We start from the raw sequence: 15,396 nt of genomic DNA on the forward strand, positions 1-15,396 counted from the left end.
TCGCTGTTCATCCTTATCAAGGGCCACTGTTTACGGGCTCAGACCTGCAAGCCTTGTGTGTCCTGCTGACTTCATTAATAGACACTTTCACTTTGCATTTCAACCTGTGGATAGTGCTAATAGATCCGACTACAAAAGTGTAAAAAAAAAAAAAAAACCGGAGCAAATATTTATTTTTAGCCGCTGATAAGGAGAAGCGAGGGGATTCCTGGCCCTTACTTTTTTTTTTTTATATCTGTGCATGAGGGAGGCGCCCTCTATGCAGTGTCGCTCAGCCAGTCTGAGCTCATACTCCAGGGCTACAGACATGGTATAGCATCTTTTTTTTCTTTTCTTCTTCATAAATGTAGGTGTGTGTGTGTGTGTGTGTGTGTGTGCAGGAGGGTGTGTTTGGAAAGGAAAGCAAAGTTAAGTAAGTAAGGTGGATTTCAAAACAAAAGCTGCAATAAAAAGGGAAGGGCTGTTTGGGCACAGAGCTGCATGGCGAAGGAAGGGGGGGTTGTATGAGAGGGGTAAGGGGGCAGGCTGCAGTGCTGATGCATGGATGTGTAGTCTTGTACCTACACTAGTTACCAACGGGAGGAGCCATTTGCCTACAGCACTTGAGTGTTTCTACATGTGACTCGCCTGTGCCTTGGAACATTACTGCCACCCTACTGTAGTGGAGAGAGTGCCAGCAGGCAGGAGTGACCATTCCTCTCCTTGTTTACGTCAGTATGTGAACAGAGGAATGTCCAAGCTGTGGCCTATTTACAAAACAGCTCTTTAGTTACTTTCCTGATGACATGCTAACACAGTTGTTGCAGGCACTGTGACTGCTGCCAGCCGGGACTCACTCAAGAGTTTAAATAAATGGCCCATTCATTTATGTGTCAGGCTCTGAATCATTACTATGTTCTTTGACGTCTTATGTATGATTAACACATTAAACACTATCCGATTGCAGCATGTAACTTTGTACTACTTTTTCATTTAAATAGCAGTTTAATCCCCCCCCCCCCTTTTCTAAGTGGATAAACACAAAGCAGATAAAACATATGACCACACACTCAGGATTTGTTTACATCCCTTCCTGTTAACATGTTATGCCGGATTTGGTCTTTATATGCTGACACAAAATGATTTCCACTCAGAAAAAGGAAAATGAGCAGGAACTGGAGGGGATGTGACATTTAGGGAACACTGAGGGACCTGCTGACCAAAACAAACAACACACACACATACTGTACATGTAGACTTGTGGTGGAAGAGGGAAATAAATCGGCTCATGTAGTTTCCAAGGTGTGGTCAGCTGTGTGACTGGTGTCTTTTCATTGGTATTCCCACTTTCCCCTCTATCTGGACACTCTGGAAGAACTTTGGAGTACCTGATTCATCTTATTTACTGTATTAATTATTTCAAATACCTTCAAGTTTTTGTTTTTTTTTAAACAGAAAAAAACTCCTTTAAGGTTCAATTTATTTCATCCATATAAACATATAAACCCCCTCACCACCTAATCAACCAATGCTGATTACCAAAACATAAGAAATACCCATAAATTAAAACAACTTATAACTACATTCAGTAAAACTAGATTTCAACTGAAGTTAAAATTAAAGCTTACATACTCTTTCTGAATTTCTGGTCGTACTGGTTAAACCCCCCTGTGGCATAAAACGGGGTACAACTACAGGTTAACACATTCCTACTAATGTCTACACTGCCTCAAAGGTCCATTTCTCTCTTATGTTGTGCAATAAACCAAAGTGTGAAGTAACTATTTACTCAGGTATTGCACACAAATACAGTTTTGAGGAACTGGACTTTAAATTATTGTTGTTTTTTTCTATTTTATTTTATTTACATGCAAAACATGAGCTAAACAAAACCCTATAAGATACAATATCTGGTACACTGAGCTAAACCTAATATTAATGTAATATAACAGTCCTGCAATAAATCCCCCATCCATTAATAATGAAGTGATATTATAATGCTTAGTTTGATTGAGGTGTTGATTCAATGGTCAGATCATTTTTAGAGGATGTAGTTTGCAGTGCTGTTGAAACCTATTACATTATACAGAGATGTTTGTTAATTATTCTACCCTCGTTGATATAAATGACAGACAAAATAATAGAAACACTTATACAGTTTACCAGCACCGCAAACGGCATCCTCCAAAATGAGCACGCAGTTGAATCACCACCTCTATAAAACAGTTTCAACAAAAACAGAATTATAACCTTCATGAAAAGGAGGATTTATTGGAAGACTGCATTTGTTTTGGCTAGGTGTACATAAGAAACTGGCAATGTAATGTATATTACTGTATAAGTAAGCAAAATACTTTTATTTAATTGCTAATACTAGTATACTATTTAAAGGGTTAGTTCACTCAAATTACAAAAAAACAAAACATTTTCAATGCTGTGAGCACCACAAATGAAATGGTTTGCGCTCACTAGAGGTAAGTGAGACTTTATATTGTATAAAGCAAGACGGCCATTAAAGCCTACGTTTAACGCGTTTCTTTAAATTGAAGTTGAGCTTTTTTTCCCCCACCACTTGCAAAAATGGATAAATTACAATAAACTAACATTCCAGTAAGTACAGACAGTTGTTCATGTTTTGTACTAAGCTGTCTATCATGGACGCTGGAACAAGTTTGGGCCCCTTTGCAGCCAGTAGGGGTAGATGTGGGACTTACTTGCCTCACAGCCAGATTCTGCCTGGCAGTTCTGTGCACATGTTGAGTGGTAGTTTAAAGACGGAGTACTGAAATGTACTTGTTTAGCTGCATTTACTCATGGATTAGTCATCCTCTTTAATTTGTTTAAAGACTGGTTTAAACTTGTGCCTGTCTGACTGATAAGCATCAGCATTTACACTACAGATTTATAGCTATATAATATTGGAATATTAGCCCGATAATTAAACAGAATTACCGATCATTATTATTTTAACTGCTGAGAAATTCTGAGAGGATGTGGGCAAAGATTAAAAGATATAGAACCAGGATAAGGTAATATGTAGCTCTCTTAATATTCTCCCAGGGGTTATTAGATGAGCTGGAACTTTACTAACGCAGTTCAGTTAAAATAAATCATGTTAAAAGTTAATATTTAGCAATGTGCTGTTACCAGGTAGTTATGTTATGATTTACAAATGCTTAACTGGTAGCTTGGATACATTTAGTCATTTGTCACCATTCATTTACTTGCTGATTTGACAGTTTAACAGCAGCCCTCCAATTCAGTTCAATTCAATTATTAAAGCTGAGAGAACTAAAAAATCTGTTAAAAAATGAGCACACAGCAACGCAATAAGATAAAGGCTTTAATACACCCTTGTCTGTAAGGAAGGACATGAGTCAAAATGAAAAAGTGCATCTCCCTTTTAATCTGTTCAAAGATTAATTTTCACTCAATTTGTATACAAAAAAAAAAATCAAAACATTAATATATAATTTACGGCAGATGTAGCCTGTACATTTAAAATTAAGGAGGGGGGGGCAGCTTGATTCATGTCAAATGACACTGCTTCACAACTGATTTTAGTATACATTTACTGCTAATGTACAATAGCAAACAGAAGAAAGAAGATCTATTCTGAAATCAATCATACCACTCAGAAACATTTCCTGTCTGTGCTTGGGAAGAGGAGGGGCTTGACAGAAACACTCAATAGCGACCTGTGAAACAAAGCAAGAGTCATTAGATGAACCCAAACACATTGCAACCACTTCTTAATGCATCAGTGAAAGTTCATGAGAAGGACTCACGGGGAGAGTAAGACCGTGATCTGGACCTAGACCTGTAAGCCCCTCTGTAGTATGGTGAAGGAGATCGCCTTCTGAAACAAGACAATATTAACAGTTTTCTTTTGAGGGTATTTAAAACAAACACTGAACAGGGAACTACGATACCACAATGTGCAGGATTACTGCTATACGACTGAGACAGTCACCTGTATGATCTGTAGTAGTCCCTGTCGTCATAGCGATCATAGCCGCCTCTGTCGTATCCGCGGTCATATCCACGGTCATAGTCACGTGAGTAGCGTCGAGGACCACTTGGACCACCTCCACCACTACACAGAGGACGATACGAAGATTACATTTAGTTTAGGTTTCCTATTTCATAATTAAATTTATTTATTTTTACAATTTCAATTTAATTTAAAAAGATCAATTTAACAGCTCATCTCTTTCACCTAATGTAGTGTTATTTCTACCTGACAACAGTCAGAAATTTCTGTCTCTGAGTATGACGTGACATCAGCTCTGGAGGAAGTGATTACCCACCTCTGATACTACTCTTTTATAATTACACAGCTACATTTGTCACTTTATTTAGAAGACCAGTGTGTAGGATTTGGTGGCATCTAGCGATGTAGTCTCAGACTGCATCACCCTCCACTTCCCAGCACAAAGGAGAAAGTATGATGGCAGGAAAACATACAAACGCCCCTATCTAAGGCCAGTGTTTGGTTTGTCTGCTCTGGGCTACTCCAGTGGTTCAACATGGAGACATCAATGGACGGTGACCTTGTAGATATAAAAGGCAACGAAAACATAACTAATCAAATTTTCAGGTGATTATAAACTAATAAAAACATAGTTACAGATATTATATTCCATTCCTGACATGAAATTCTCCTAAATGTTACAGACACTTTGAAGTGAATTGAGGTAACCACAGCTGAATCGATTCAAGACCATTTTTACCAGATCTCGTCTCTATTCTTTTTGTTGCTTAACAAAAAGAAGCATTTATCTTTCTCTTTGATGGGTTAAATCTACAATTTGAACTAAAAAGAACAGATCTTATCTAATGAGTGGAGGCACTGGGTTTTGTTTTACTTATGTAATGAAACACTGTTTCAGATGGCTTACTATGTGGGTCGGCCCATGTAGATTCCAGGGGTTGGGGTGTGAGGTCTTTTTGTAATGGAGAAGTCCACCCTGATCCTACGACCATCCAGCTCCATGCCATTGGCTCGTTCCTTGGCCTGACAGTAAACAAACATATAAATGACCTCTGAAGACCCAGAAAACCCTCCAAAAACAGGTCTGACAGGAGCATTTGTCAACTCATATTCTTATACCTCTTTAGCGTCATCTTTGTTCTCGAAGTAAACAAAAGCGAAGCCCCTGGAGCGCCTTGACTGCTGGTCATACACAATAGAGACATCTGCCAGGGGGCCATATTTAGAGAAGACTTCCCTCAGATCCCTCTCTGTGGTGTACAAGCTCAGGCCAAACACTCCCAGGCAACAGTTTGGATCTGGATTAGCCTGCAATTTTAAAGCTATTAAGGTTCTGGTATGATCATATCAAACAAAATGGAGTTCCTTTATTATTAAATAAAGATTATAAGGATAAATAACATAATACGAAGAAAAAACATTGCACCCACAAGGGCCATTGAGTTCTTACACGGTTGCCGATGTGCCTGCGGCGGTTGGACATTGGTGAGCGGCTATGGCTCCTGCGCCGGCGCTCTCCGCTGTAGGACCTACTGTGAGATCGACGGCGATAGGACCTTGAGCGGGAGCGAGATCGGCTATAGTGTCTGCGTGAGCCACGGTGGGAATGGGACCTGTGCAAACAAAACACTCCATTCATTGTGGTTCTACGGTTACTCACACCAAATTGCTCTGCATCAGCTTCAAAAGACGAGACAAGCATCTACATATCCAGATTTTAACTCACCCAGACTTTGACCTGGACCGAGATCGAGACTTAGAGCGGGAGTGGCGGGACCCTTCTTTTGAACGGGCAGGCGAGCGAGCCGGGGAGCGGCTTGCAGACTTCCCTGAGCCCCGTGGACTCACGCTCCTGGATGCAGAGCGAGACTCCTGAACGAACCACACACACACCAACACGCCTCTTATCAGCACCAGGACAAACCGAGAAATTTGCCTGAATATTTGTATGTTGTAAAGAATGAAAACTATCCTGTGAAAAGTACAGAAAAGAACAAAATCTAGGAGTGTGGATTAGGAATGCTGGATTTTGTTGCCATGGATAATATGATATCAATATGATTACATTAATCAATACATTTGTTTACATGATTAAAAACAGAAATTTGTCAGTTGTGTAAAAATTGTAATGATTTAAACTAATGTGTGTTGTATTCAATAACAAGAACATGCACGCATTTGACAAACAGACCATAAAATTACTTAGCACAGTGACCTTATCCAGATTACTTCCTTAACTTCATTTCTGTAACTTCATTACTTCACATTATTCTTCTTTCTTCAATTGTCTTACTTCTTCTTACTTCCCCCATCTCACACACTGCCCATACTTCTTCCCTCCTCATGTTTTAGCATGCATTCAACAATTCAGCTTCACACATCTGAGCTTCATATTATTGAAAATAAAGTAGACATGAGACTTCTTCCGTATTTTCTTCGTCCAACCTTAACCTTTATGAAAAAGAAAAGGATGAAGAATATATGACTGCAATTAAAACTGCACCCTCATTCAACTTTTAATGTGTTATTACGATCTTATGACATGCATGGGAATGTTTAAGACCACATAATACAAATATTTAATATTAGTTGTATAAATATTTCACTTTCAGTGGTTTTACATTCACTGTTATGTCCTATGGGCCACTTTCAGTTAGAAGTCTATGAAGCATCTTAAGTGCAAACATTAATAAAGAAAGATGATGCCAAAGCATATGAACACACATTCATCTAATATTTTACATTCTGGTTGTATGTATCTTGGACACTTAAGTACGATGTCAGACACACAAGGTTGTCTGCATCAGGATTATTCTACCATTCATATTCACAATATGGTATAAAATAATGAAATTAAATATTAATTATTTTCATTTTTAATTCATTGTGTTCCTTCTTAAATAGATCCTATTGACATAATTTCTGTAAAGTGGCCTCTAAGGCATAAAAGTGCATACCACTGAATGTGAATGATACCAACTCAAAATTAAATAAATCTAGACTAGTAGCCCCAAACGACCTCAAGATGCTGCCACTCATTTGTATTGACTTGCATCATTAGCACTGATAAGGCAGACATGAAACATTGGGAGCCAATCTTCAGCACAAAGCTGTAGATATACCAAAACACAGTGGCACACATAAACATATACTCATTGTGGTCTTGTATTGTTCATTTAATTAAACAAAAACCAAAGAAATCAAGGGTGTAGGTCACATAATTATATAAAAATGACTGAATATAATGTGCAGTTATATTCTAATTTGTTCAGAAGAACTGCCTCCATATACTTGTGATAGACTAAATTACAACATGTTCAGCTGTAAATTGTCACAAAAAACTTATTATTTTAACACAAAACAAGCAATCTCCTCAGATACATACAGAAACAAAATAAGTTACATAGTATGTTGTAAACTAATCTGGCCTCAGACTTGTCCTAAACCAAATCTCTAATTTCCCCTTACTCCCAGTGAGCCTGTGAACCCTGCTTAACACTGACCAGAGCCAAAATTCAAAGACATGTGAGACTAAACACAGAAATGTAATTAAAGTCTATGGGGTTTATAATCCACAGTAAATTGTTTTATTAAACATATAAACATGTTTTTTTGTGCAAGTTAATGCAGATGAATAAGCAGAAATCTTGAGGTCGTTCGTTTTAAAAATTAAAACAGGGCTACAATGACTATTATACACCATTATGTTGTTTTGAGTTACACAAGTCACCACGCCCAAAATGAGAAATCATAATACTAATAATAATATTCTAATAATTAATTTTAGCAAACGTAAATTCACATCACTCAATCGAGATCTTGTTTACTGTCTCAAAATGCATAAAACAATCACAAAATTAAAATGCGTTAAATCAATTTCTTCTGCAGAATGAAGCTAATGTCGACACAGAAAACGATAAGTCCTATAAGTTAACCAGGTTTCTGCACACAGTCCGTCTGCACAGTAAATAAATAATATATATAAATATATTTATTAAAGGTGTTTTAACACGTCTGCCCGCTTTAACAACGCTATATATCCACATCGCTGACTTTATACTGGATGCATACTTAATGTGAACGATAAACATGAATGAATTAATCATTATTCACAGGTTCTGGTTGGTTTTAAGAACATTTGGAGCTGCTTGATTGAAGTTCACATCGCGGTGTTTGAGGCCTGTGGCCTAGCTAACACTTGTCAGCTAGCGTTAGCCAGCTAGCGGCTATTAGCAGACCGTAGTGTGTATTGAACACTGCCTTAAGCTCATTAGCTGATCAAAATTAAAACGGCATGCTATGATAAATCATAAATAATAATAATAATAATAATAATAATAAATGATAATTCCGGATGCGTGTTCCCCCTGAGAGAGTTGAGCTAGCTAGCTAACGTTAGCTAACACTGGCTGCTAGCGTTACGACTTTCACTTCCACACAAACGAATCGTTTATTTATCATTAAATCCATAAAAAACAAAAACTGTACGATGAAAGCATTCACAAAGCTCATACGTACCCGTCCGCCGTAGCCTTTGTCGTTTTCGCTCATTTTGAGTGACACTGGCTATATTGAAATGACAGATTTGTGTTAGCTCACCAGCTATCTACAATGTGTGTGTGTGTGTGTGTGTGTGTGTGTGTGTGTGTGTGTGTGTGTGCAGCCACTCTACACCCCCTCCTCTCCTCTCCCCATCGCTGGGTATGGATATTGTTATGATAACATGGCACTGAGGGGCCACATGACCATTAATATAGTTTCCTTTAACGAGGCTCACTGTTAACTTTTTAGCTTCAAACTAAAGTTGCATTCAGGTGACTGTCAGTAAAAGAGGAGACAGGAAGATATAATATGATATAGACCTTTTATAAAAGTTGCTGATTTAGTGATTTAAGTTTTAAGAAATCAAGGTTTCCATTCTGCCTTTAATTAATAGCATGTTGTAGTATCTAACTGCATGTTTTTATCTACCTGAGACACCAACGTTGTTATATTTAAGATAAGATAAGATATTCCTTTATTTGTCCCACAATGGGGAAATTCCAATGTTGCAGCAGCAAAGTGGATAGAGAAAAAAACAGTATAAGAAACAGTAAGAGTTGGAAAATAATAAATAAAAACACTGTAACAGTAAGAATCCACAAACAACAGATTACACAAATAATAGCAGCAGTTGCACACGGGCAATAGATTGCACAGTGAATATGGTATTGCACAGTAATTGTTGCACATTGTTATTGTCAACATTATTATTATTATTATTATTATTGATGCCGAGATGCAGTCTGACAGCAGCAGTAAGGAAGGACCTACGATATCTCTCCTTCGCACATTTGGGGTGAAGGAGTCTGTCGCTGAAGGAGCTGCTCAGTGTAGTGATGGTGTCCTGCATGGGGTCGGAGACATTGTCCATCAGTGATGATAGCTTTGCTATTATCCTCCTCTCTCCCACCACCAGACAGAGCTGGCCTTCTTGTTTAAGGGCATTTTATGAAATTATGATTTTTCTTTACTATAGTATGAAGAAATATTTCTTAAAAGATGTACCCTTCTACCAGCCACTGTTTCATAATGTTTTTTTCTCACTTGGAAGCCAACAAGAAAGATTTTTTTAACACCTTGTCAGCAGCTATGAATGCATGCCATCAACACCCCAGCACAGAGCGGTCTGTTCCTGCTATCTGTTCTATACCGTGTTTCTTGGCCTTTTCCTCTTTTTCCTCTACCACTGCAGCTGTATTTAGCAAGTGAAAAGCAGAAAACTGATGCCTGGGACAGGAAAACACCCCAAACACAAGGGGACTTTGTTTCTGTTTCATTTAATTTGTCTGATTTTAAATTACTGAAACTCAGGGTTCAGTGCTGTGGAAGGTTTGTGTTTTAATAAAACCCTAAATCATTCTACATGAGTAAATGCAGGTAAACAGATCTGTCACTTTCACGCAGATCTGAACAGAAAACGATAATCTTGTCAGACTGAAATTCACCTGAAAGCAGTATCAGATGTGAGAAAACAAACCATTCCTTAATCTTACTGTTGCATTTTCTTTATTTGAAGTGAGCAGAAGCCGAGAAGGAGGCAGAAAATGGAACAAACTGATTTCGATAATGGCAGTGGCAGGCATGTAAATATGTATCGCAGTGCTCATAGTAGTTATATTAGAGAGAAATGCAGCTTTCAGTTCTTACTTATCCTTTTATTTGCACCGTATCACACTTTTAATTGCAGATTGTACTCAGAACTGACTGAACACAATCTAAAAGTGCAGACTAGAACTTGTGATAATAATTAAAAATACTAATAGAGGAAAAGGGTATTGCTATAAAGTTATACCAGAAGTTATAATGAACCATTTTCCACATCTGACACGATGAGATTTTAACAGAACATGTGTGAAAATGAGTGTAACACCCTGGATTCCAGTTACTCGTTGGCACCTATAGTGGGGAGCAGAGAGAAAATGAAATCAATCATTTTTAATGTAAGAAATATTTTTTCCAGTCAGTACATGTGTAAGTTCACCTACCACAGTTATAAAGGACATTTATTTTATGAAGGTCTAGCATACTGGGCCCATCTCGCTGGCCAATGGGAATGTACGGATCTGGTTTGGGGATTATTGTTGGTCCACCATCCTCAGAGAAGGCGTATCTGGATGAAAGATTCACAAAGTAAACATTATTGTGAAGCCCCAGTGACACACGCAAAAGCTATAATTATGTTGCTGAAGAGAGCAGCTCACCTTCCATAATGCATCACAGAGCTGTAGTCATATGGACTGTTGAGATTGTTTGTCACCTGTTTCCTGAAGTTATGCATTTGTTCTGTCAAAACATAAAAGGTGCATAACTAACCAAGACTTTCTGATTGCAGTAACATGATGTCAGGAGGTGATAACTCATCCTAACCTGGAATGATGTTTTTCCACACAATCGAGACATAGTGGTCTCGGTCTGAGCGAGACTGCTCGTGTACAAAGCCGAGGGCGTGCATGAACTCATGGGCAGCCACTCCTGACCACATGCACCCAGGAGTCTGCAGCGACAGGGTCTGGCTTCCTCCAGTCTGCCCCAGAAACGACCAACAACTTGGGGTGCAGAACAGAAATGATGTCTCATCATAACAATGCAAAATCTCCACACAAGAATTGTGTACACAGTCACGTAAAAGCCACATGTAGCAGTCAGACTCACCCATATCTAGGCTGGATGTCAAGGAAGTTGCCTTCATGCGTGCGAGGAACAAATTTAATACATGTTCCTGAGGAAATGTCCTGCATCCCATTTTCAATGGTGATTCTGTCCATGTCGTCTAACGTAAAAAAAACAAAATGTGAGTTAAACAGAAAGATTTGGTCTCCCAGTCTCCTCATAAATCTGTGGATATATACCATATAGTGGAGAGAGGATGAAGGGCACGTAAACAAATCCATCAATTGATTTAGGCCACAGACAGGCGTTGCCAGGGCAGGTTATGGCACTCCGTACGTATGAGGTGGCAATATCTCCCTCTCTGAATGACAGTCCTCTGGGGGATCGCAACCCTGATGAGAAAAAACATTTACCTCAGTCCAGCCTACAGTATACTAAAAAAAAAATCACTTCAATTATATATAACTACTTACTCCTATTGACTAACAGGATTTGATCCATTGTGTTCATTTCATCACGGTCTGTAATTTCATCTGAACACAAAAACAAATACAGACATTAACATAATCAGAATTATCATAAAAATTTTATTTACATACATGTATAAGTAACTTTTTTCCAAGAGCCTACCAGAATATTTCCTTTTCAACCTTACTTTCCCCTCATGTACTCCGGTAGAATTCTGCAATACAAAAGTGCATTTATGTTGCAAAGCACAACAAAGAGTAAAAAAAAAAAAAAAAAAAAGGGGCATCTGCTCAAAAATATTTTCTCTTGGTACTGACCTTAACAGGTAGAGTGTACGCCTGGGTCAGCAAGCCAAACAAGATACCCAGAAGGATCATGGTAGTATGCATTCTTGTGTTTCAGACTGGTAACACCCGTTTCAGTCTGCAGTCTTTCAAAGCTACAGCTAAATGAACTCCTCACCTCCTCTGATATCTATATACCCACTTCTCCTCCAGCGCTCTGTACTGATTGGGCACATATTCTGTGATGAAGCACAATTAAGACCCCTCATCATCCGCCGTATGTAATTTACTCAAGTCCACTGCTGATCCGTAACAGGTGGTCCTGATGCTGACCTTCACGCGTGCCCTGTACTTAATGCAGTGCGTGTTACGATTCAGCACTTTCAGAAATGAGACACTTAAAGGTGTTTTGCTGTTGGTCGTGCTACAACTCAGCAGTTGCGACCGGGAGAATAACCGTCCACCCAGTCCAGCAGACCAGCAATTTGTGCCTCACTGTACTGGCAACTAGTGATTTTGTGATAGCTGATAACTGTCTTGACAACGATCATTTGGTCACATAGGTAAATATATAAAAACAAAACCTTATCCTTCTCCAAATATCATTTTTATCCCTATCAAGGGGCCAATTTAAAGAGCAACGACTGAGGAAAGTGTTGGCAGTTGATGAAATCTTGCCTCCATGGTCACTGCAAGAACATTGGTACTATGAAGTGTCTGTTAAGGGTGCGTGGTTTTCAAGCCTTCAAGTCTTTTCATTCCACAAACTAGAATTCAGGTAAGTGTTTCAGTCTTCCTCTGAATAAAACTATTTCTCCTTTATCTATTGTGAATGTGATCGTATTAGTTATCTTCAAAAGCCTTATTTTACTGTAGTATTATGTATGAAAACATGCGTGCAAGTAGTATATTTTCTTCAAGTTCACATCATTTCTTGCTGATTCATTAAATTGCTTATGTTGTATATATTAAGTGGATAGGGACACTTAGATGACAAATTCAAATTCTATTGTTCTTTATCCTTCCTACAACAAACGTTTACACCATGATACTGACTCACTTTCTCAACGCCAACTATGTGATCTTTAAAACACACAGGACAGCATGCACACAGAGGAAATGCTGATAGAAAGCTTGAATCAATCTTTATTGAAATTGTCTCCATGATTTAGCATCAGTTTATTATGTTAGATTTCAGTACATTCCTGTTTCACATCAGTTCAGTTTGGTTAGTAATCATCCGCGTCACCTGCAGAGAGAGACAGAGAGGAATCACAGATCTGACAAAGAGTGACATCTATACGATTATTAGCTCTGAAATAATGGAGGCTAGTTGATTCTGTTTTGGTACTGACCACACTGATAAAGCTTGTTGATTTTCAGCTTGTCAATGTGGCTGAGAGTCGAAGTCTGGCCCAGCTTTATGTTCTTGCTGTTCTTAGGAACGATGGTTGGCTCTCCATCTTGAGAGTAGGCGTACCTAAACACACACATTTTATTATAATACATGAGCCACATTAAACTATACTGAGTGATCTACATCAAATTATCACTTACATCCCAAAGTGCATGATTGAGGCATAGTCGTATGGTAGGTCCAGACTGTCCGTCTTGAATTTCTCAAAGTTCCTTACCCGATCTGTTGGAAATTCAAAAACACTTTATAGTTAATATTTATGAGCCTTAATTTAGATGTGTGCTGTTTTTGTGTACTATGTGTAAAGCACTTTACAGCTTTGGTATGGTAGTTATAAATATTCTTTAATTTACCGTTTGTGGAGATCTCACTCCCCAATGCCCCCCCCCCCCCCCTCCCCCTCCCCCTCCCCTTCCTGCCCCTATAAAATTACCCCTCCAAATGTTTGGCCACATGATGGTGACATAGTTGTCCCGGTCAAAGCGAGACTGCTCGTGCACAAAGCCCAGGGCATGCATGAATTCATGGGAAATCACTCCAATCCGGAGGCAGTCGGGGCTCTGGAGAGACACGGTCTGTCTTCCACCACGCGAACCAAGGTAGGACCAACACCTGGATTATTGATAATTAAAGGTTTATCCATTTAAGTTCAACTCATATTTCTAACAAACATTAAAAAACTGCTATAAAAGAACACCAACATGATCAAACTTTCCTCACCCAGACTTTGGCTGGATGTCGATGTAGTCTCGCTGGTGAGTCCGAGGAACAAACCGCACACAGGTACCTTTCTCTATGTTTTCCATCCCTTTCTTTATCAGCTTTGTCTCCGTCTCAGCTGTTCATTTAAAGGTTTAGACAGTAAATTGTATAAATCATCAAACAGAAAGTTGGTGAGTCTCAAACAAGTACGGGTCTGTAATGTTATGCATTAATTAACACGTACGTACAGTAATCAGGTGAGAGCCTATATGCAACATAGACATGTCCATCCACTGACTTAGACCAGAGGCAGCTACGAGCGAAGCAGACTTTGGCGCGCCTTCCAGCTGTAACAGCAATGTCTCCCTCTCTGAGACTGGTAGTGCCGTCTATCATTCGAGAAGCTGAGACAGAAATTTGGGGGGAATTAAACAATCCCACATAGGGCAACAGGAGCTCAACTGCTGCAGTATGTCGTCCAAAATGCAAAATAATTAAATTAAATTGTTTGCAACTTACTATGAAACTCATTGGCTTTTATGATTTCATCCATTGCTGTCCTATCACCATGCTCTTCACGTTCTTAGAAAGACAGTTTTTAGTCAGTGTGTGTGTTTTTAATACGGTCACGCTCACATTAACTGAAAATAAAATCCAAATTGTGTTTACCTTTAAAGCCGATGGGGCCCCATTTTGGGCTGAATAAAAATTTCTGCAATAAAAAAAACAGACAATTTTTTTAGGCAATCCTGTTGCAGTTTGTAGTTGAACTTACAGTCCCACTCCAGCCCCGTGCATATTTACCTGAGCGTGTATGGCCGAGATACAGGTGGAAACCACGCACAAGAGGATAATCCGCTCCATCTTTGCCAGTCAGATATGTCTTCAGTGTTGCCATTTCACCTGTACTAACACCTAGCTTTATAGGTGTCCCCTGTCTCTGTCCTGAGATAATACCCATGATTATCTCAGGTAAATTACAGGGATACTGTTATTTGTTTGTGAGTGAGTTTAATCCCCAAATTAGTTTGATTCTTTCATAAACAACAGCTCCAACAGCAGGATAATGTGAGGTCTCACTGTGTGTAATAACAGCTCCACTTCAATGACTAGCTTTAAATTAAATGGTTTAATGTTTGGCACAGGTTTGGGTCAATTTTAGGCTTTAGATGTCTCATACGTTTACCAGGAGTGCTGTTTTCTTTCTACTGAAGCTAAGATTACCAACAGTTGACATGTTGAGCTGCTAATTTCAAATGATACATAACTCATGCAAAATCCACGTGTTAATAACATATTCTCTCAAATTGGTGTTCATTAGTTGTACCATCGTATTGTCACAATAAAAGAATAATAACTTAAAAATAACATATTCCCATTTTCTAAATATTGTAAAAACA

General features: G+C 38.7%; 3 protein-coding genes across 6 annotated transcripts; all 3 read right to left on the bottom strand.

Annotated features, from left to right (window-relative positions):
* Positions 1-3,309: 3,309 nt before the first annotated feature.
* On the bottom strand, positions 3,310-8,647 carry tra2b (transformer 2 beta homolog). Of its 4 annotated transcripts, XM_051402630.1 has the most exons (9): positions 8,492-8,647; positions 6,165-6,424; positions 5,700-5,845; positions 5,424-5,586; positions 5,093-5,281; positions 4,881-4,996; positions 3,953-4,075; positions 3,768-3,838; positions 3,310-3,677 (listed from the first exon to the last, which is right to left on the bottom strand). In XM_051402630.1, the coding sequence occupies exons 2-9, from the start codon at positions 6,165-6,167 to the stop codon at positions 3,667-3,669; spliced, it is 822 nt and encodes a 273-aa protein (XP_051258590.1). In that variant the 5' UTR covers positions 6,168-6,424; positions 8,492-8,647; the 3' UTR covers positions 3,310-3,666. The 4 variants fall into 4 exon arrangements, with proteins under 4 accessions (XP_051258590.1, XP_051258589.1, XP_051258588.1 ...); XM_051402629.1 differs by lacking the exon at positions 6,165-6,424 and having other exon boundaries at positions 3,768-3,835; positions 8,492-8,637; XM_051402628.1 differs by lacking the exon at positions 6,165-6,424 and having other exon boundaries at positions 8,492-8,634.
* A 1,357-nt stretch (positions 8,648-10,004) lies between these two features.
* hce2l1 (high choriolytic enzyme 2-like 1) lies at positions 10,005-12,065 on the bottom strand. Its single transcript, XM_051404776.1, has 9 exons — positions 11,911-12,065; positions 11,756-11,807; positions 11,599-11,658; positions 11,365-11,517; positions 11,168-11,285; positions 10,883-11,061; positions 10,717-10,798; positions 10,501-10,625; positions 10,005-10,411 (listed from the first exon to the last, which is right to left on the bottom strand). Exons 1-9 carry the CDS (start codon positions 11,980-11,982, stop codon positions 10,398-10,400), a joined length of 855 nt encoding a protein of 284 aa, XP_051260736.1. The 5' UTR covers positions 11,983-12,065; the 3' UTR covers positions 10,005-10,397.
* Positions 12,066-13,005: 940 nt separating this feature from the next.
* Positions 13,006-14,941, bottom strand: LOC127366070 (hatching enzyme 1.2). The gene is made up of 9 exons (XM_051404777.1): positions 14,801-14,941; positions 14,666-14,708; positions 14,516-14,578; positions 14,245-14,400; positions 14,015-14,132; positions 13,728-13,906; positions 13,435-13,516; positions 13,233-13,357; positions 13,006-13,126 (listed from the first exon to the last, which is right to left on the bottom strand). Exons 1-9 carry the CDS (start codon positions 14,858-14,860, stop codon positions 13,107-13,109), a joined length of 846 nt encoding a protein of 281 aa, XP_051260737.1. The 5' UTR covers positions 14,861-14,941; the 3' UTR covers positions 13,006-13,106.
* Between the last annotated feature and the right edge of the window lie 455 nt (positions 14,942-15,396).

Source organism: Dicentrarchus labrax, unplaced genomic scaffold (genome assembly GCF_905237075.1).
Source record: "Dicentrarchus labrax unplaced genomic scaffold, dlabrax2021, whole genome shotgun sequence".
NCBI classification, from domain to species: Eukaryota; Metazoa; Chordata; class Actinopteri; family Moronidae; genus Dicentrarchus; species Dicentrarchus labrax.

What these genes read in the sequence shown, in the direction of transcription:
- tra2b (XM_051402628.1), bottom strand. Translation starts at nt 8,524, where the DNA reads ATGAGCGAAAACGACAAAGGCTACGGCGGACGG. An exon ending in CGGTCCAGGTCAAAGTCTGG is followed by an intron (nt 5,587 to 5,699) that starts GTGAGTTAAAAT and finishes TTGTTTGCACAG; the next exon opens with GTCCCATTCCCACCGTGGCT. An exon ending in GCAGGCACATCGGCAACCGT is followed by an intron (nt 5,282 to 5,423) that starts GTAAGAACTCAA and finishes TTAAAATTGCAG; the next exon opens with GCTAATCCAGATCCAAACTG.
- hce2l1 (XM_051404776.1), bottom strand. Translation starts at nt 11,982, where the DNA reads ATGCATACTACCATGATCCTTCTGGGTATCTTGTTTGGCTTGCTGACC. An exon ending in AATCCTGTTAGTCAATAGGA is followed by an intron (nt 11,518 to 11,598) that starts GTAAGTAGTTAT and finishes TTTTCTCATCAG; the next exon opens with GGTTGCGATCCCCCAGAGGA. An exon ending in GTGGAAAAACATCATTCCAG is followed by an intron (nt 10,799 to 10,882) that starts GTTAGGATGAGT and finishes ATGTTTTGACAG; the next exon opens with AACAAATGCATAACTTCAGG.
- LOC127366070 (XM_051404777.1), bottom strand. Translation starts at nt 14,860, where the DNA reads ATGGAGCGGATTATCCTCTTGTGCGTGGTTTCCACCTGTATCTCGGCC. An exon ending in TAGGCTCTCACCTGATTACT is followed by an intron (nt 14,133 to 14,244) that starts GTACGTACGTGT and finishes TTAAATGAACAG; the next exon opens with CTGAGACGGAGACAAAGCTG. An exon ending in GACATCCAGCCAAAGTCTGG is followed by an intron (nt 13,907 to 14,014) that starts GTGAGGAAAGTT and finishes TCAATAATCCAG; the next exon opens with GTGTTGGTCCTACCTTGGTT.